Source organism: Motacilla alba, chromosome 19 (assembly GCF_015832195.1).
Source record: "Motacilla alba alba isolate MOTALB_02 chromosome 19, Motacilla_alba_V1.0_pri, whole genome shotgun sequence".
Classification (NCBI taxonomy): Eukaryota; Metazoa; Chordata; class Aves; order Passeriformes; family Motacillidae; genus Motacilla; species Motacilla alba.
In genome coordinates, this window is record NC_052034.1 from 3696677 (window position 1) to 3716052 (window position 19376).

The window sequence follows — 19376 nt, forward strand, 5'->3', positions numbered from 1 at the left end:
AGCAGCTCTGGCTGTGCCCAGCAGCTGGGACATGGTGGTGATGCCACCAAGCTGAACAGGAGCAGGGGGCCCGGCTTGTAGCCATGGAGGTCCCAGTTTCTGAAAGGGATCCAGGCACGGAGCTCCAGGCAGCAGGAGATGCCCAGCACCCACTGACACTGCATGGGGTGGGGACAGCACAGGCTGAGCCCAACCTCAGCTTGCACAAGGTGGGGACAACCTCCTGCAATGCCCGAAAGACCACGGCCCTCCAGCAGAGCCCCCAGTGGCCCAACCCCTGAGGACAGTCCCTGCAAGTCCCCAGGGCAGGGACAGCATCTCCAGGGGCAGGGTCAGCTCAGCCACGAGGACAGTGTTCTCTGCCCTGTGCAGGGACAGCCTGGGCACAGCCCTGTCCCACTGGCACAGGCCCATCCCAGCTCACCTCCGAGATCTTCTGGAAATGGTAGTTGCTCTGGCTGCACTTCTCTGCCGTCTCCAATGCGATTTTGTAGTTATCCACAAAGGCCTTGTAGACTCCCAGCTGGCTGGCCTGTGGGGAGTGGGGGTTAGCCAGGCACCAGCAGGGTGCTGAAGCCCCCCACAGCACCCAAGGGGTCAGGCAGCCCTAGAGGTGACACTGCCCAGAGCTGTCCCCTCCTGGCAGGACACTCAGCCATCTGGGGGTCACATGCTTGGCTCCTGCTCAGGGCAGGATGGTGGAGCTCCTGCCCAGCCTGTGCTTCCATAAACCTCCAAAATCCAGCAGAGAGATAACAAGTGGCTGGACAGCAGAAGCTGAAGCTGCAGCCCTTCAACCTGGCCTCTCCTTCTCCTGTCCCCAGCATGGTCGTGGCATCCATGGGCACAGACCGTGCGGGCATCACAACTCCAAACTCATCACAACTCCAGCCCTTCTCCTCTTCCAAGTGGAGCAAGACCCAGGGAAGGTGCATACCAGCTTCTGGAAGAGGTGGCCCATGGTGACATTGCTGTCCCACTGCTGCACCTTCGGGCACAGGCTGTCATAGAACTCCTTGTGGATCTCATAGATATCCTGGATCTTGTAGAAAATTGTCTCGATCTGCTGCAGGGTGAGGACAGGCTGCGACGTGGTGGCCGTGGCCTTCAGTGGCTTCATGGGCTGCCAAAAAAGGGAGAGTTGGAGATGAGGGCTAAGAGGAGGGACACTGGGGATGAGGAGGATCTGAGCTGGCAGTGCGGGCTGCCCAGGACAGATGGACCAAGGCTGGCAGCTGGACCAGGGGCACTCCAGGCTCGATCATCCTCGGACTTCCCCGCAGCGGCAGTGACCCCGTGTTGTGCAACAGCGTCTCGCCGTGAAGGTCAGCAAGTCCACAGGAGGAAACAGGGTTATAAGTATGTCCCCAACAGGGACATGGGCAGCAGGAGAAGTGAGATGGGGGTAGACAGAGCAAAGCTGGCCCTGGCGTGGCTTCCGGAGCTTTGCTCCCACTCAGGCTGATGTGGCTGGGGGAAGCCACCCAGGAAAAAATTACTTCATCCATCCATCCATCCATCCATCCATCCATCCATCCATCCATCCATCCATCCATCCATCCCTGGAGGGGCTGTCCAGTCTGGGGGCTGTGCTCACCAACAAGAGGGCCTCCAGCTGGTTGATGTAGATCTCCTCGCTGGCCAGGAAACCAGAGAGCACCAACTTCCGCATCTCCAGGCCTTTGCCAGCATCCCGCTCGCCCTGAGGAACACAGCAAGGAGCCTGGCTAAGCCAGCAAGTGGCACAGGAGGAGACCCCTCATCCCACCAGCCCGTTCCTGGCATCCCCACGTGGGCACAAGTCTCTGCCAGTGTCGGGAAGCTCCATGGCAAGGCGTGGGCATGTGCCCGATGGGCAGCAGAGCCCATCTGGAGCCAGCTGGGAAAGCCACGAGCTGTGCTGGCTCCTCTCCCCTCCCTGCTCCGGGCTGGCCACGAGCCCGGTGCCGCTGGCAGCGCTCCAGGATGGTGCACGGCATGGCAGGACTCTCCCAGGGCAGAGTCCAGAGACGCCCAGTGAAATCATGCTTGGCGCTGGACGGGGCTCCCACGTGATGTGGCACCACCCTTTCCCTCGGCTGAGGTTTCCCTTGGGAAGTGCCACCCCAGCAGGCACTGCCCAGTGGCACCGGGGCATGTCCCAGCACCCAGGTCTGCTGCAGCACTGATGCTCCTGTGGTGTGACCCTCATGGCAGGGAGATGGCCAGAGGCTCTGGGACCCTCAGCGAGGCTCTGCCAGTGCCCAGGCGTGGACACTCCAGCCCCTGGACCATCCTTGGTCACACCTTGGCCTTTCCTCTTAAAAATCACACTCGAGGACCAGGCTTTGCCACCCAGACAGGGGCCAAGCAGAGCCATGGGGGCATCCCTCTGGGCCATTCAGGATGGTTTGGGGGGGACATTGGTCGTGTCTCACCTCTGCCATGCCAGCCCAGGCCGCTGAGCCAGGGGAGGTGGCACAGCCCCAAGGTGGGCATGGCTGAGGACCAGCATCTCTCTGCCCCACTCCAGTGCCCATCAGCTGGCCCTGGGCGCTGCTGTGACAACCGGAGTGTCCACCCTGCCAGGCTGCCCCATTCAGGCTGGGCTATGGTGACCAGCACAGCAGGAGGGTGTGCAGGGGGGGGCCACTTTTATTCACTAGGAGCTCGTGGGCTCTTTGCCACAGATTAGTCACGGGCTCTTCCTGCTTCCCCAGCCTGGGCCCTGCGCAGGAGCTCAGCAGATAAGGGGCCCAGCCACGCTCAGGGCCCACGCACCCCACGGGGACGATGTCAACCAGACCCCCATGACCCAGAGCAGTGACTCTTAGTCAGGGCCTTGTGGCTGCCCCATGCAGGAGACCCCAGGAAGAGCAGGGCCAGAGCCCTCTTCCAGCACCCAGGCACCCTGGCAGGGTGGGCATGAGAAGGATGCTGAGCTGCACCTGCCAGCACAGGGGTCTCCCCTGGCCCACCCCCCAGCTCTGTTTTGGGACTGTTTAGGGGTTTCTGGTGGCCGAGTGTGGGAATCGGCCAACAGCCGAGCAGTGGTCAGAGTGCAAAACGAGCCCCTTCCTGAGCATCCGGTGCCAGCTCTGCCGAGCCCCGCAGCTCCCACCCCGCAGCACGTGTGGCCCTACTCCCCCTGGAAGGACAGCTGGGTGGACAGCCCACTCTGAGCCCTCCACACCTGGAGCCTGGCACAGCCCTGCCAGGGGGCCACAGGCAGTCCTGGGGGTGTGGTGGGGCCACAGCGATGCTCCCGCTGCTCCCAGCTCTGCCCCCCGCCAGCACCCACCGCATCGCCCCAGGAGCCGTTCCAACACCTGGGCATCACCGGCGCCAGCGAGATGCCCCTTGTCCCCACACCCGCTGCCCAGACGGGAGCAGCGTCCCCCCGCTGCCCACCTTGTCGCCGGCCGAAAACGGAGACACGGGGCTGGTGGGGGTTCCTGGCTCAGAGTCATCTTCATCCTCCAGCACTTTATCCAGGTACCCTATGGCCTCCTCTTCCTCCTCCATGGCCGGCCGGGCGGCGGGGCCAGCGGGGACCCCACAAGGCTCCAGGCAAGGGGCTCACGCGGCTGAGCCGTCCCAGCCTGACTCAGCTCTGGACGCCGGCCACCAGCGCGGGATGAAAGGAGCCATTATGGGATCCCCGGTGCTCCAGCCTGACCCAGCTCCGGCCTCCCAGTCCCCGGCGGCCCGGGCGCTCCCGGCGCGGCTGCCGAGCGGCGGCGGCGGCGGCTCCGGGCTCGGCAGCGCAGCGAGCGCAGGGCCAGCCCCGCTCCCGGCCGGCTCCGCTCGGCCCCGGGGCCGCGGGCGCTGCAGGGGCCGCTGCCCGCGCCCCAGCCCCAGCCGGCCCCGCCGCTCCGCCCTGCTCCTACAGGAAATGCTCTCCGGCGATGGAGGTGGGGCTGCTCCGCCGCCGCAGCCCGCCCGTGGTCAAGGCTGGGGAGAGCGGCAGCCGCCTTCCCCGGGCGGCTTTGCCGAGGCGGGTCCGGCAAGGGGAGGGGTCCCCCCTGCCAGGCCCCCCGCGCTGCCCCCCGGCAGTGGGAGAGCATCCCTGCTGTCGTAGCCCTCTGGACCCCCGTGTCCCGTGGGAAGGCACAGCCGGGCCATGGGGATTGCCACCGGCGAGAAGTGAGCTTGGAGGGCAGCAGCAGCACCAGGTGCCACACGGGGACCCGGCTGTGCACCCCCAGGAGGTACCTGAGCTCTCCGTGCCCCAGAGGGGATTGCGGCAGTGTCACAGTGTGGGCTGGGTGTGCTCACACGTACCTGCCGCACATCCCGCAGGGACCAGCTGGCACCTCAGCGCTGCCCCAGCCTGAGCCCCGGGCCAGTGGGACATGGGGACAGCAGCCCTGCTGCGGCGCTTCCGAGGGACACTGCGGGCCTTGGCAAACACGGCAAGAGCAGGCTGGAGGAGGGGACACTAATGCAAGAGCTGCTTCAGCAGTTTCCCCCGGGCTCCTCAGAAGCAAAAGGGGAACTAGTGGCTGCATGTGCTCTGCCCACAGGAGCCATCTCTTCTCCCTGCACCCATCTGAGCCTGCAACAAACTCCTGCTGTGAGATGTGGGCAGGGAGACAGACACAGGGACTTTCCAGAGCCCCTGTCCAGCCCTGTGTCCATGCCACAGCTCAGCCTTTGCACCACAACCCTGCCCAGCATGGCCAGGTCCCCAGAGTGGGGAATGGTCCCTGTCCAGGGGAATGCTGCCCACAGTCCAAACCCAGCAGTACCCAAGCAGGGGCTGGGACACCAACTCCACACCACAACCACATCCCACGGTGGGATGGGGAGGGTTAAGATATGTCTGCACGCAGCAGTCACAGGCCCCAGACACGGTGACAGGAGCCTGCAAGATGAGATGCACCACCAGAAACCTCCTCAAGCCAGCCCTCTCAAAGGCAGCGCCACCAGTCCTGCCTCACTGGAGGAGAGCAATGGGCTGAACCTGGCACCCTGTGCCACCAGCCACACAAGCACGAGCCTGTGCCCCTCGCAGGGCTGCACACACTGTGCTGGTATTGGAGGGAGCTCTGCCAAGCCCCAGCACAAGCAGCTCCAGATAAAGAGAGGGAGGCAGAGCTGGCACCGGGCTCCAACACTTCCCAGTCCTGTTTGTCACAACCAAGTCATCGTCCCTGCCTGTGCCCAGACCCAGCGTGCCCCACCAGCCCTCAGGGACACCCCTCTGCCAGCATTTTCCCCCCCAGCCCTGTCCCCAGAGCCACCCTCTGCTGTCCCTGCTGGCCTCAGAGCCCAGCCCCGAGTGTCAGGGCTGGGGTCGAAGGGCTGTGCTGGGGGGACAGGGAGCCCGAAGCCCGAGCGGTTCAGAGACAGCCCCGGGAGGCGGTGGCAGAGGCAGCACCCTGCTCTCCCTCCCCAGGGGCGCTGGGTGCCGGGACGGCGATGCTGCGCAGGGCGACCCTGGGGAGGAAGCCACACCTCTCCCTCTTCTGCCTCAGCATCCGGGTCAGGAGCTTAACTCTTTCCACGACAAAAATAAAACTTCACTTTTCCCGGCGCGGGCAGCGGCAGCGCCGGGGATCCCCCAGCCCGGGGCCGTGCAGCTCCTCCCCGCACTCACCCCGAGGGGCCAAGGCTCCTGCCTGGACCCCACCGCTCCTGGGCTTTATGGAAACTTTCATCCTGGAAAAAAAACCCACTTTTTTCCCTTTGGATCCCACCCCGCAGCTCTCCGGGCATTCCTCCTCTTTTGGAAAACCAGAGCGCTTCCCAAGGATGCGCTGCGAACAGCAGGGGTTACATTTAAGTTGTGCAGAGCGAGGGGGGCGCCTTGTGTCCCCTCCCCTGCCGGTGACTGGTCCCCGAGCGCCGCTAGATGGAGCCGGCAGCGCGGCGGAGCCGCTGTGCCCTGTCCCCAAGGGCTCCCGGAGCTGGGGACCCGGGAACTCCGCGCCCCCAGCAGCCCGGCCCGGGACCCCGCTCCCGGCCAGCCCATCCCCTCCCGGCTCCGCCACCCGCGTGGCACTGCGGGACAGGGACACAGCGTGTCCCACGGGCACGGCATCCCCTGAACTGCCGCTCCCCGGCGCCCAGACTGCCACGGCCAGCTGAAATTGGGCTGCCGGGCACAGTCGCCCAGGTCGCAGCAGCAGCAGAGCACCGCAAACACCGCTGGCACCCGAGCCGGACACCCAGAGCCCCGACCCCCAGCACCTACCCCTGTGCCGAGGCCATCGGTGGGCGTGGGTGACACACCGTCCCCGCTCTCCTGGCCGCGGGCGCTGAGCTGGGGGGACATGGTGGGCGACTCATCGATGTAGGGCATGGTTTCCGAGCCCTCCGGCAGCGCCTTGGGCTCCTCGTTGCCCTCGGCGTCGTACTCGTCAGCACCATAGTTGAAGTCTGCCGGGGTGAGAGAGGGGGGCCGTGAGCATCCAGGCACGGCTCAGGGGCACCGTGCGGCACCGAGGCCACCCAGGCCAGCCTGTGGCTACCCGCGGGCAGCTGACCCCACGTCCCAGGGCCACTGACGGGCAGCCCAGGCCAGCCCCGCTGCCTGCTCAGGCGAGCAGGCAAGAAGACATCACACATCACAGCGAGCATCCTCGGCCCCGCGGCATCCTCCGCTCGACACACTTCCCTATATTTGAATAATTCACGGAACCGAGAGCCCCGGCGGCCTCGTCTGCGCAGGGACAGCTGCTCTGCCAGACGCTCCAGCCCCATGCAAGTGGCCGTGCCCTGCCTGCCCGCCGGCCACCATCCCTGTGCCGTCCCCGGGGACAGACGGGCTGGGCTGGCAGCCACGGCCGCCGTCCTCCTGTCCTCCTCGCTTGCCCATGCCCACACTCCTCAGAGCTGGAAATGCGTGCCAGGATCCACGGCTCGGAGGGCAGTGCCACCCCCCCGGCAGAAGGGCTCCGTTCCCTCCCCGATGGGGGACAGAGGGGGGCTGCATTCCCAGCGGAAGATGAGCCCCCCCCCAGAACAGCATCCATTTTTGGGTGCCCCACGCTGACCCAAACCCCCTTCATCAGCCAAGGCCCAGGGGAAGGCATTTTGGGGAGACAGAGCCCCGGGGGGGAGGCGGGGGGGTCCGCAGCGGGGCCCTGGGGCGCAGCGGGGGCCCGGGGTACATCCTAACCCGTTACCATGGGAACGGCAGCGGCTCGGTGGCGGCGGGAAGAGGTGGCTGCAGCAGCCCCGAGATGCTGACAAAGGGGAGGGGGAAGGGAGCCCGGCTGCGGCAGGGGCTGCCGTGGGGTGTACCCAGCACCCCTCACCCCAAGCTAGCGGCCAGGAGCCCCTCTGCAGCTCCCAAAGAGGCAGGGGGCTTATCCAACAGCACCCCCTCACTTCCCTCCCATCCAGCAGCCCCATGGATCCCTGGAAGCCACATCCCCGCTGGCTTCCTGGGCACAGACACTGGGGACACCCCTGCTAAGAGCCCAGCTGACAATCTGGCCACAACAGGGTGCACTGAGGTCAGAGCAGCCACCCCAGACCAAACCCCACACCGCTGCCTCTCCATGTCCCCACGGCCCTGGCCATCCTGGACAAGGACTCCCCTGGCTCCCACCAACCCACTCAGTACATTAATATTGCATCCTGCTTCCTAGGGAAAGTGGATAAATCTTTAAATCAAAGAGCGCTGCAAAGCGTGCTCAGGCCAGGAGCCCTGCCAGTGCCAGTGGGGAGGGATGGGGAGTCCCATCCTGTACCTGAGAAGGGTTGGAGGGAGCTGTGACATGGGCCAGATGCACCCCATCTCTGCCAGGACACCACAGCCCCTCTCAGACCTTACTTCTTCAGCAATTAGCTGATAACAATCCCTCAGGGGCTGTGGGGCCACCTTCAACCCAGGAGCTGACTGGATTGCCCCTCCCCAGTAACACCCCCTGGTCCTCAGATTCCAGGAAAAAAGGATCCCTGGCTCTAACCTGCCCTGCCTCCTCCTGGTGGGATGTCCATCACCTCTCCTGTCCTGGGCAGGCCCCAGCTGTGATGCTTCCAGCGCCATCCAGGAGCACGGCAGCACAAGGCTCATTAGCACTGGTGTCCCCCGTGGTGGCCACTCCCCAGGACACCACCCCATAGAGCTCCTCTGACCCCCTCAACCAGGGACTGTCCCCAGGCTGGGAATGCCCCAGAGCAACCCAAAACTCTCCTCCAAGCTCCTTTTCCCATCAGGTGGGGTCTAAGGGGGAGCCAAGGCAGCAGAGAGGGGCCAAAGCTGATGGTCCCCAGCAGCTCAGAGGCCATCAGGTGCCACGGCCTTCCCTCCACCACGGCCAAGGTCTGCAGCTCCAGGATTAACCACAGGGACACCCAGAGTGGCACTGTCACTGTGGCACTGCTGGCAACCCAGGTGGGGCGGCTCAGCATGCAAGTAATGAGGAACACAGCGTTAACGAGGCAGCTGGGGACCAGGGAGGTGACACCTGCAGCAGGGCAGGGAAGAAGGTGGCATGGAGAGGGAAGGGACTGGCCTGCAGGGATGCAGGAATGGCCTGGCTCCTGTCGGAGCAGATCTTCATCCCAGCCCCAGACCAGACCTGGGGATGAGATCTACAGGCAGAGCCCAACAGGCACACAAGGAAAGAGACCCTGAGTGAGCTGTCCCCAGGACAGAGCCATGTCCCCACAGCCCCAGCTGTGCCACCTGAGGCTGCGCAGAATTTGAGGGGCCTCACGTGGGGAGCCTGGGCACAGGAACCTCCCCAGCAACCCCAGAAGCTGCTACAGGGAGGGGACCAAGCACCACCCAGCAGCCAGGACAGGCAAGGGAGACACTGATGGGCGAGGGGACACAGAGAGGTTGTCCCCTGTGTCTCACTCACTGCCTGTGGGGTGCTTGTGCCACCCAGGAAGCCCAAACCCAGCATCTCCCTCCCTCCTCCCCCACAGCTGCATTGCCCCTGCAGCCTGTTCTGTGCCCGTGCCAAAACCCAGTGCTATTTTTGCTCCTGATTTTTAGCAGCAGTGGAAATCCTCCTGCTGCACCCTAGGCATGGAGAGTGAGGGCAGGGAGGAAGCCTGGCCCAGGGGAGCCACTCTAGGGGACAAGGACAATCCGACATGAAACAGCCTTGAACCCCAACCCCAGACATCCCCAGGGCCCTGAGCTGGACCCAAGCCCACCTGCACCAAGGGATGCTGACACCCATCAGGGCAGAGGCCCTGTGAGCTGGCACATGGCCCCAGCAGGGTGACAGGGCCAGGAACACATCCCCATGAGGGATTATTTTCCCCAGGAGAATGTTTTTGCTCTGCCACATCTTCCCAGGCTGACCCAGGCTACTGCCAGCACGATGGTCCCCAGGAGGGAGCTCAGTCAGAGGCAGCAGCTGGCTCCTGCCCAGCCCGGACACAGCAGCCACAGCAGCTCAGGGTGGCAATTCCAGCTGGACACGGCTGTTCCCTGACACCCTGTCAGTGTGTGGGCACAGCCCAATGCTCTCCCATTCCATCCCACTTCCAAGAAAAGCCCAACATCCACAGAGAGCCTGTGAGATTTTGGGGAAACACCGCAGTTTCCCTGGGCCTGGGTGAAAATTCACCATGACAACACAGATGTGTGAGCTGGCCTCGGACCTGCTCCGTGGGGCTCTGCTCAACACAACGGCTTCTCCTCCACACCATCACTGCTGTGCCCAGTGTGATGATGAAGGCTGGACCCTGCCCTGCATCCCCCAAACCACGGGCATGCCAGGCAGCCTCCCCCACATATTGGGGAGGGCAGCTGGAGCAGGATTTGGGAGGGCAGAGCCATGGCTTTGCAGAGATGCCGTGGCTGGGCAGGAGGGTGCAGAGGCTGGGGCTGGATGTGGCCCCTGGGCTCCAGCCCAAACCCCTCACAGCCACCCCAGCCCCCGGGGCTGCTGCTGCTGGATGTGGCCTCTGGCTGTGGACATCAGAGCCTTCGGGCTGGAAAACTTGAGGAGGGGGCTCAGCCCTGCACAACGCGCCCCTTGGCGGCCCCTGCTCCCTCTAGGGCATGACAGATGCCAGACCCATGCATGGAGCATGCTCCGGAGCGTCCCACCTTCCCACGCACCCGTGCCAAATCCCGCTGCCCCACCAGCACCAGGCTCCGAGCCCAACACCGCACCCCAAACCCCACCCCGGGATGCCCACGCAGCTCAACGCCGCCCCAAAATAACAACGGGGACCCTGTGACCGAGCCCCTCATGCCCCGGCCACGTCCCTGGCTTCCGCTGAGACATCATGAGACCAGCACCGGCTCCGGGGCTCACATCTGCCGTGAGAGCAGCACCAGCTCCGGGGCTCACTCCTCCCTGCCGCCCGTCCGTGGGACCGGGGGGTTCGCAGCCCCAGGCTGCTGCAGGACGCCCCCGGCCCCGCCGGCTGCCAGCCCCCGGTACCGACACCGCGTTGCCACAGCACCGGCACCGCGCCTGGAGCTCGCTGCGAGCATCACGGCTGAGGGAGGGAGGGAAGGAGGGAGAGGTGCCCTCCCACCGCCGCGCAGGGACAGCGATAGGACCTGGGGCCAAAAACCATCCCCATCCCCAAAGCCCCCCGCGGGCACTGCCGGCTGTCGGGAACGACCAGCTCCAGCCTCGGCGAGCCCCCCGCGCTGGGACCACCGCCACCCACCCCGCTCACGCAGCCCCCGGAGCAGGCAGCGGCTCCCCAGAGCCTGGGGGATGCCGGACCGACCCCAGGGCATGCGGGATGCCCGCGGAGGGCAGCGCAACCCCCTGGCAGCATCGCCAGCCCCTGCCCGGGCTGCCGGGCGCAGCATCCCTGCCCAGCGCGACGCAGCGTTACACAACAGGTAGGGGCGACCCAGCCCCTCGCCCCCCTCGCCCCCCCGCCAGCCCAGGCCACGTACTGCTGTAGAGAGTGTCGATCCAGGAGAGGCGAGGCAGGCCGCGGTGGCTCAGCGGCTCCATGCTCGGAGGGCTGTGCCGGCGCTCAGCCCGCTCGCATCGCACAACAAAGGCGGCGGGCGCGGGCGGGAGGCGGGGGCCGCGGGCCCGGGCGGGGGCTGGATGGCAGAGCCGGACACGGCCGCCTGCCCGGGCACACGGCCGCGCTGCTGCCAAGGGTGCCCAGGGAAGGAGGTGCCGCCTGGCAATGGCAGCGCGTCCCGCCTCCCGCCCCTGCCTCGCCGGGGGGAGCCGAGCTCAGCGTCCCCCCGCACGCAGCCACGCCGACCCTCCGCAGGGGTCTGGGGACCGGCGAGGAGGAGGAGGAGGACAAGGAGGGGATGGGGGTGGCACAGCAGCCTGTGCGGCTGCATCCCCGGCCACCTCAAGGAGACCGGGGGAAATGGGGGGGTGCTGGCTCCGTCACCCTTCCAGCACAGTGTCACCTCCTTGCTGTGCCCTGGGGATGCTGTGCCCACTGCACGGCAAAACCTCCCCAGCCCCTCAAATACCTACGGCTGAAGGACACGGGCTCTTCCCAGCCCTGCTCCCCTGGTTCTGGGAACCAGGGCCTGCAGGAGCCGGGAGCAGCCCTGCCCCACACAAGTGGGGCTGGCAGAGCAGGACGTGGGCAGGCAGGGGTTAAACCACCCTCCCCAGCTGCGTGTAGCCAAAGGAAATACGAAGTGCCAGAGTCATCAACCCCAATATGTCAGGGCGCCAGCCAAGCGTTCGAGTGCAAAGAGTGCCCTGGTTCAGCCTGTGCCGGCACCGCTGCCCCGTCCCGGCAGGGCGGGCACCATCCCTGGCAGCGCCCTCGGCCGCGTCCTGCCCGCGGGGCTCGGTCTGGGCCAGGACCTGGAGCGGCACCGCGGCCAGATGGAGCCGGGCAGGAGGGATAATGCTCTGCCGGGCACACGGGGAAGGCGGGGCGTGAAGTGCCAGGATGACAGTGGGACACCTGAGGGGACCCTGCCACCGCCTAATTGCCACTCCCAGGGATGTCCACAATAGGCTCGGATGCAGCATTTTGGGGGAGCACAGCAACGCCAGAGCAGTGGTTCAGCGTGGCTGGAGCACAGGGAGCCAGTGGCACCTGGCATCCAGGATGAGGAGCCACTGCTGCCCCCAGCACAGCCCTGCCTGCCTGGGGGCTGCAGCCTGGCATGGCAAGGACATCCAGAGCCCTGCACCCACGGGCTGTGAGTCAGGCTGCTGAGTCAGGGGCACAGGGTGCAGCCCTACAGCTGCCATTTCCCACCTCCCCCTGCCCATCCCAGGTACTCTGGGGAGCTGAGACTCCCCTTGTCCCCAAGACATTAGCACGGGCAGTGCCCAAGGGTGGCCACGATGTGACAGCCTTTGCTGCTGTCCATCCCCACCAACTCCCCCATTCGCTCCTGCTTTGGCTCAAGCTGAGCGTGTCCTCACTTTGCCCCTGAACGGATGGAGAGTTTCCTCCATCTCCACAGCAAACCCCACACCCCTGCACCCCCAGAGCCCGAGGCTCAGCCAGGAAGGTGGTGGTGGTTCAGCTGAGAGCATCAACCTTGTTCATGGCAGGAAACCACAGTCCGCTGATGCCCTGGGAGCCCTGCAGCAGCACCAGCACAAGATGCAGCTGCTCACCCTCAGCACCATGGCTGCAGAGCCGCGGGGGCAGCAGGCAGCTGGTTTTCTGTGCACATCTCCCTGCATACAGGCAGGGAGGGGCTTTTCCACATTTTTCCCTCAGCCAGACACACTTCCTGGCCACTCCCACCCACGGCACCAGCCTCTCCATGCCCCCTTTGCACATCTGCTTCTTTATCCAACACAGGCCATGAGCTGAGCACTTGGATGAGCTGCCAGACCTCCTGGAGCCTTCCCCAGGCTGGCCACCCCCAGCCTGACACCACACAGCAGGTCCTGGCAGTGCCACGGCCAGGAGGACCAGGCAGGCAAGTGCCCCACAGCTGGGTGAGTGTCCTGGGAAGGCCAAGCCAGGGCCACCCTGTGCTGCACCACTAACCCAGGCAGGTGGCCTTGCACAGCCCACACTAACCAGCCCCACCAAACTCCTGGGCGGTATTTTTAGTTTGGTTTTCATATTCTTTTCACCTTTGTAAAAAACAACAACAACAAAACCTCAAAACCTGCAAAGCAGCTGAACCTCCCTCCTCTCCCCGTGGCTGGGGGGGAGCACCCACCCCCACCCTGGCACCCATCAGCCCTCGGTGACAGAGCCCAGTCCTGGGTGAGGAGACGCTGCCAACCATGTTCTCAACCCCCGCCACCCGCCCCCAGCTCCAGCTGGGAGCATCCCTGCGGCAAGAGCCGGGAGAAGCTGAGCTCCACCATTCCTCCCCACCACAGCCAGCCCTGCACAGCCTGCCTGGTGTCTGGCTGTCTGCCTGGCATCTGCCCAGCCCCTGCCCGCCAGCCCACGCATCGCTATTTCTGGGCTCTTGTGCAAGAGTCCTCCCGTCGTCGCAGCCACAGGAGCTGCAGGAGCCCCAGGGCTTGCCCAGAGCTGGGCACGGGCTGCTGGTGGGCACCCAGGGCTGGTGGCAACCAGAGAGCAGCTCCAGAGCCACCTGCACCTCCAGCACTGGGGGTGTTTTCCCACAGGAGGGGTAAAATGGGAGGCTGAGGTTGGACAGCACCACGCAAGTGGCTAAAGAAGTTAAGGACTGGAAGAGCAGCCAGAGTGCTTTGGTTTGGGAGAGGGAAAACCTCGGTGTGCTGGAGCCACGGCAGGAGCACAGCCAGACTCTCCACCTGCAGAGCCTGGGGCTGAGGTGGGAGATGCCAGAGGGGAGCCTGGCTTCCCCTGCTCCTCCAGTGCCTGCTCTGCTGGGCTCTCGGGAGGTCCAGGCTCACCCTCGCTGGTGCAGAGCAGCAGCTCTCCCCTTGCCAGAGGCTGCAGAGAGGGAAGAGAGGAGTAAATGAAAATGTTTCCAGCCTCCCTGCCAAGGAGCACAGCGGGCCCTCAGTCCAGCACTAAACTTCTCTCCCAGTATCAATTCCCAGTGGAATTGAAACCCTGAGGTCTGTGCTCACTGGGGCACAGCTGAGAGGTGCCTGGGGAACAGGGAGGTCACTTGGAGCATCCTGCCCTCAGGGCACTGCCAGGCAGGGTGCCAGAGCCAAGCAAGCATGGGGAGGAGGGCAGAAACCCAGCAACAGCAGCACTGCCCCAGCCTCTCAAAATACCAGATGGAGAAGGAATGAAAGGTGGTGGCTGGTCACAAAAAACCTTTCACTTCAGGGGAAGGCCTGGGCCAGCTACTGCACCGTGGTTCTCTCCCGAGAGGGAGGCAGCTGTGGCTGGTCTGCCAGAGCCCTCAGCTGCTCCTCTCCCCAGCCCTGGTGCTGAGGTGGCTGGGCCAGGTTTGCTCCCCAGCACAGGAGCTGTGGACGAGGAGGAGGAGGTGTTGGTTCACAGCCTCGGAACAAAAATCACCCATGGAACAAAAACCAAAAATCACCCATGGAACAAAAACTGTCCATGGCAGAAAGCCCCATCCCAGCACAAAGGTCTCCCTATCTGCCAGATCTTCAAACAATCCCTGAACTTTACAGCTGGGACTTATCTGGAGGCAGATCTGCAGGAGTCCTCTGGGATTCTGCTTAGGCTGGCCAGGCTACAGCCAAGGGAGCCAAGAAGTGCTGCTGCTACTGCTCCACACACACCAGTTACCCTGCTTAGCAACACTGATCAAGTCATTCGGGGTGGGAAAGCCAAGCCTGCTCCAAGATGTCTCTTGGGGATGGGGTGAGTTCTGTGTGTTCCCTCAGGCTGGCTCCTGGCCACTGCTCCAGGTGACCTCAGTGGGAGGAAAATCCAGCAATGCCACGAACCAAGGGGGCACAGGTGCCACTTTCTGGGGTGGATGGACACTGAGTGAGCTGCCCTGGCCAACGCAGGCTCCTTTCTGTAAGCCAAGAGCACATGAACTCCCTGCCAGCACAGAGGAAAGCTTCCCCCTGTGATCACTGCTGCAGGGCTGGCCACAGCAGATAGCACCCAGCAGAAGACAGAGCAGAGCCATCCACTGGGATCCCAACTGTGGGCAGGAGGGGAGGAGGAACCCGAAGAACAAAGAGCCCCGCTGCACAGAAGTGTCTTCCCAGGGAAACAGAAAGAAAACAAACGCCAACCAGATTTCAATAGCCTCACAATGCAAATGTATTCAGGCCCCGCAGGGCACTTCTGGCTCTATCCAGCCACCTAATGAGGCTTTCTTGCCTGCCCTGCTGCTGCCATTGCTTCTACCTGGGCCTACTGATCACCCACTGTGAGCCTGGGGGGCAGCTCCACGCGCTGAAGTGCCCATCCCCACGGTGGGCACAGCCCGTGGCACTGCTGGCACTGAAGGGCAAACTCCATCCCCAGCACCATTGCCCAGCCCTGGATGCTGCCGAGCTGGGGGAGCTCAGCATCGGCTCTGTCCCAAATTCTGGGGGCCAAACCCCAGCCGTGGGGACCGTGCCCAGGTGCCAGAACACAGGGATGCACAGGGGTGCTGAATCCTGACCCACCTCCTCCAGGAGGGATGTTGGCATCTCGGTGCTAATGAGAGCAGCACCGCTGTGTGCCAGGGGCGTACCCCTGCCCAGCAAGACAGACAGGGACCCCCAGCCCTCTGTGCAGCCATCCTGCTCCTCTGCAGGGCCCTGGCACCTGGAAGGGCTGTTCCCCCAGCCAGCAGGTGCAGCTGCTGCCATGGTGGTGCCCACAGGCAGTGCTGATCACAGCTCTCCCCTCTGCTCCTTTACAAGCCCTTCACTGTTTGCCCATCACAGGGCAAACTCCAACAAGCAGCACTTACTGCTCTCACTTAAAGCTTTAAACTTCAACTCTTCTACTCAAAGGCTTTTCAGCCTCATAAACTTTACATTTATTTATGATCTTTAACAGCGACAACCTGTGCCAGAGTTAACCCTGCAGTCCCTAGCTCAGGCAGCAGCACTCTGAGGAAGCAGCCTGCCATCACTCAGGGGCTGCTGTCACAATGCCACCAGGGGGGTTTGTGGAGAGAAATCACCTCCTCAAATGCTGTCGGGCCCCAGAGCAGATGGAGACAGTTCAAAGGTCCCCAGCAGGCACACACACACACACACACACACACACACACACACACACACACACACACACACACTCTGTGGTTTTGTCCTTGCCTGAGCAGTTAAAATTAAACACTGAGGCTCTGCCTGGCCTGCCCTAGCCAGAGGAGGAACTTTCAGCCTCTTCAGAGCCAAACAAGCACTTTCTAACAATGGGGAAATACAATAAAGTAAAAATTTAGAAACCCAATACAAAGACACAGAGGTGGTAGATGGGCTCTTGGGGAGACACAACTGCCCCCACTGCAGCTCCCTGATTTGGCACCAAGATCTCATCCAGGTGCTAAAGGAGCACAGATGGATGCACAGACCATGCAACATTTCACCTTCCCTGGGCTGTGGAATCACCATTCCTTCCCTTCCTGCACACCATGACCTGCCCCGGGCAGAAGGAGATGCACCAGGACAAGCTCTGGACTTTGCTCACTATCTTTTATTCTGCTTCTGCAGAATATTCCATGAAAGGGATGAGGAACAAGCAGGGTCTAAGTGCAGCTCGGGACAGCTGGACAGAGCTGACCCATCACCTCCACAGCTGCAGGGAGTTTTTCTGGGACAGACAGAGGTGCCACTTTTGCAGCAGCAGCACAAGCAGCGATGGAGTAGCGAGAACAAGCCCTGACTTTACTCAAATCATGCCAGGAACCCCCAGCACGACGCCCATGCCAATCCAGCCCCCATCTGGGCATGCAGGGGTGAGGCGGCCAATGCCACAGGAACTCCAGATGCCCCAGGGTCCCTTCCCATTTCAGCCCTCTGCTGCACACCCTGACACCGCTGCCCTTCTGTGCTCACCGCCCTCCAAGGCAGGACCCTGCTGCTGCTGGCAGCTCCCTTCCCATTCCCAAGGTACCAGTGAAGGCAGTGCAGCAGAGTGAGGAGGAGAGCCCATGTGACTCCAGAATCTTTCCTTGAGAGAAACTGTAATTCCAGCTAAACAGAGGGCTGGGGATTCACTTACAGCACATCTCACAGCCTCAGCATCCTGCCGTAACCGGATCCACCAGCTCACGCCATCATGGACTATTCCAGCTATGCCAACTCTCCCCGCCCTAAAGCTCACATTTCTGGGGGTGTAGGGCACTGCACAGGGCAGCTCAGGGGCTCCCAAACCCACAGCCCTCCAGAGGAGCTCCAGCTCCATGGCAAAGCCAGCCTCTTTCTCTACTTCCCAAGGACAAAGCGAGGAAACCCAGCACCGAGTCGCTTCCACCTCTGCGCTACCTGGCTGCTGGGCACAAAGCATCTCCACCGGGCATCGCCACGTCCTCCTCTCGGCCACCAGCACCACCTCCTGCTCAGCTCACCCTCTCCAGGCTGGCACCAACCCACAGCCCTCCATCCCTTCCGTGGCAAACGGGAGGAGATGGAAGCAGCAGCCAGCCTGAGCGCCGCTGCACCCCGGCTCAGCCCGGCACCGCGCATACTCAGCTGCGAGGCCAGCTGCGTGTTTAGCCACAGGGACAGGTGAGGGCCAAGATGAGGGGAATTTCAGCCCTTTCCACGCTTCGTTTTGAGCCATCTGCTCGCTGACGCTCAGATTTTGTTGGTCCCGGGAGAGCTGGCACAGGCGTTATCTCGGATGCCAGGATCGTGTATCTGGCTGTCACACGCGCCGATAGCCGCAGACGGGCATCTTGCAGATTTCCTCCCTTTAAATCAGATTAATCACAAGCTACTTAAAGGAAAACACTGTGTTTCCCTGGTAATTCCCATAAAGATGATATTCAACACTCCTTCACTGGCTGTCCAGAGGGTTGATACAGCTGGGGACTGGCTGCGTTCAGCCACAGGCACAGCACCACTAAGCTCCAACACTCACATTAAAATACTGAGGGACCCAGGCAGAGCAGCACTAATTGGGTTACACACCACCAGAGTGCTGGCAGGGAAAGCAAACAGCACCACAATCATGAATTTTCAATTGCATCTGAAACATAGAGAAGTGAGAAGAAAACAACAGGAGCACCGGGTTAACCAACTGTCCGTGAGAGGGGGATCCAGGCAACAACCACACACCTCTTGCTGCACTCAAATTCTGCTCTCCAATGTCAGCCCAGGCACTGTACACAGGGGCCCTTATAACGCCCAACAAAGAAAATGCTGATGCCTGGGAAAGGCTCAGGACAGGCTTGGGACAAGGCTGGGGAGGGCTGAGCCCAGCCGTCCGTGCAGAGCCCAGCCGTGTCACGGGGCAAGGAGCCAGGCACACAGCAGAGGGGATGCTTCCTCCTCTGATGAGTGCTGGAGCTGCTGACCCTGAGGAAGATCCATTTAGAGGAGGAGGAAGAGGCCACATTCAACCACAGCTGATGCAACCTTGGACTTCAAAGTCTTGCCAAAAGACTCACTCTCACCAGCTGCAAAGGGTGGTGCAGGGCTGGACCCCTCCAAGTTGTGAAGCCAGGACCCTCAGGGGCTTGTGCTGTGCTTAAGGGAAGCCCCTTTAACATCACCCACCAAGCCGAGAGCAGCCTTGCACCATGCTGGCTATGGAAACATCCAGGAGCATAACCCAGATATAAACAAAACACAGGTCTGAGTGTAATTCACAAGGATTTGTGCTTGGTCGCTCTGATGCACTCGAGAGCCACTTCAGCCGCAGAGCTGCTCTCCAAGAACCACAGCCCGTGCCTGCTGCTGGGAGCTGGAGAGGGGCTTGGAGCAGCCCTTTGAAGGCAGCATTCCCGAGGTCCTTGTTCCTGGCTGCAGGGCTGGGCACAGGCTCCCACGGCCGACTGGAGAGCGGGACAAACACTCACACGTGCAGCCTGGCACAGCACGGTGACAACACTGAGAGCAGCCACGTACTTTGGCCATTTCACCTCCAGGCAGCTCAGGAAGGTGAAGTGGAAACTTCCTCCAGCACTGCAGACTAATGCAATAAATATAAATGAACTAAATATTAAGCATAATTTGACATCAGAGCACTTGCTCTCCAGGCAATATTAAACCAGCACGATACGGCCTCGGGGGGATAACCACCACCCCAAACAATCGAGCAAGAACAAAATTAACTCAAGTCTGTGGAATTAGCAGCATTAAAAGTGACATTCCCTAGCTGCCAGGACTGTGTTTGAACCGGGTTTAATGCTGATGCAATAACAACTTCCAGGCCGCTGGAAGTAGGACAGTGTGACGGCTGACAGCGCTAGCTGGCTGTGCCTTCAGTGCCACCGCACAGCCAGGCACTTGCGAAATAACATTGTCCTCAATCCACCTAGAAAAACGCCCCGGGACATGTCACCACCCCGGCATGCTTCTGCTTTAGAGCCTCCAGGACTTCCCCGCAGGAGGTCACAGGGTGTCACCTGAGCAGAGGTGAGCCAGGTCACGCCGCCAGGAGGAAATGACTCCTGTGCAGGTCCCAGCCCCAGAGGTGACTCGTGGGCCACTGGCCCATCACCGAGA

General features: G+C 62.7%; 1 protein-coding gene across 3 annotated transcripts in view; it reads right to left on the minus strand.

Annotated features, from left to right (window-relative positions):
• ABR (ABR activator of RhoGEF and GTPase) overlaps window positions 1-19376 on the minus strand; it is a 37812-nt gene that overhangs the window by 17670 nt on the left and 766 nt on the right. Inside the window, exons 1-5 of one of the 3 annotated variants that reach the window (XM_038157975.1) lie at window positions 10820-11072; window positions 6179-6363; window positions 1598-1702; window positions 938-1123; window positions 425-532 (exon numbers count right to left, since the gene is read on the minus strand). In XM_038157975.1, the coding sequence (XP_038013903.1) occupies window positions 425-532; window positions 938-1123; window positions 1598-1702; window positions 6179-6363; window positions 10820-10880 (645 nt within the window). In that variant the 5' untranslated portion in view covers window positions 10881-11072. Of the gene's footprint in view, window positions 1-424; window positions 533-937; window positions 1124-1597; window positions 1703-3390; window positions 3778-6178; window positions 6364-10819; window positions 11073-19376 lie in introns of those variants that run through there. The other 2 variants (XM_038157974.1, XM_038157976.1) reach the window with 2 other exon arrangements.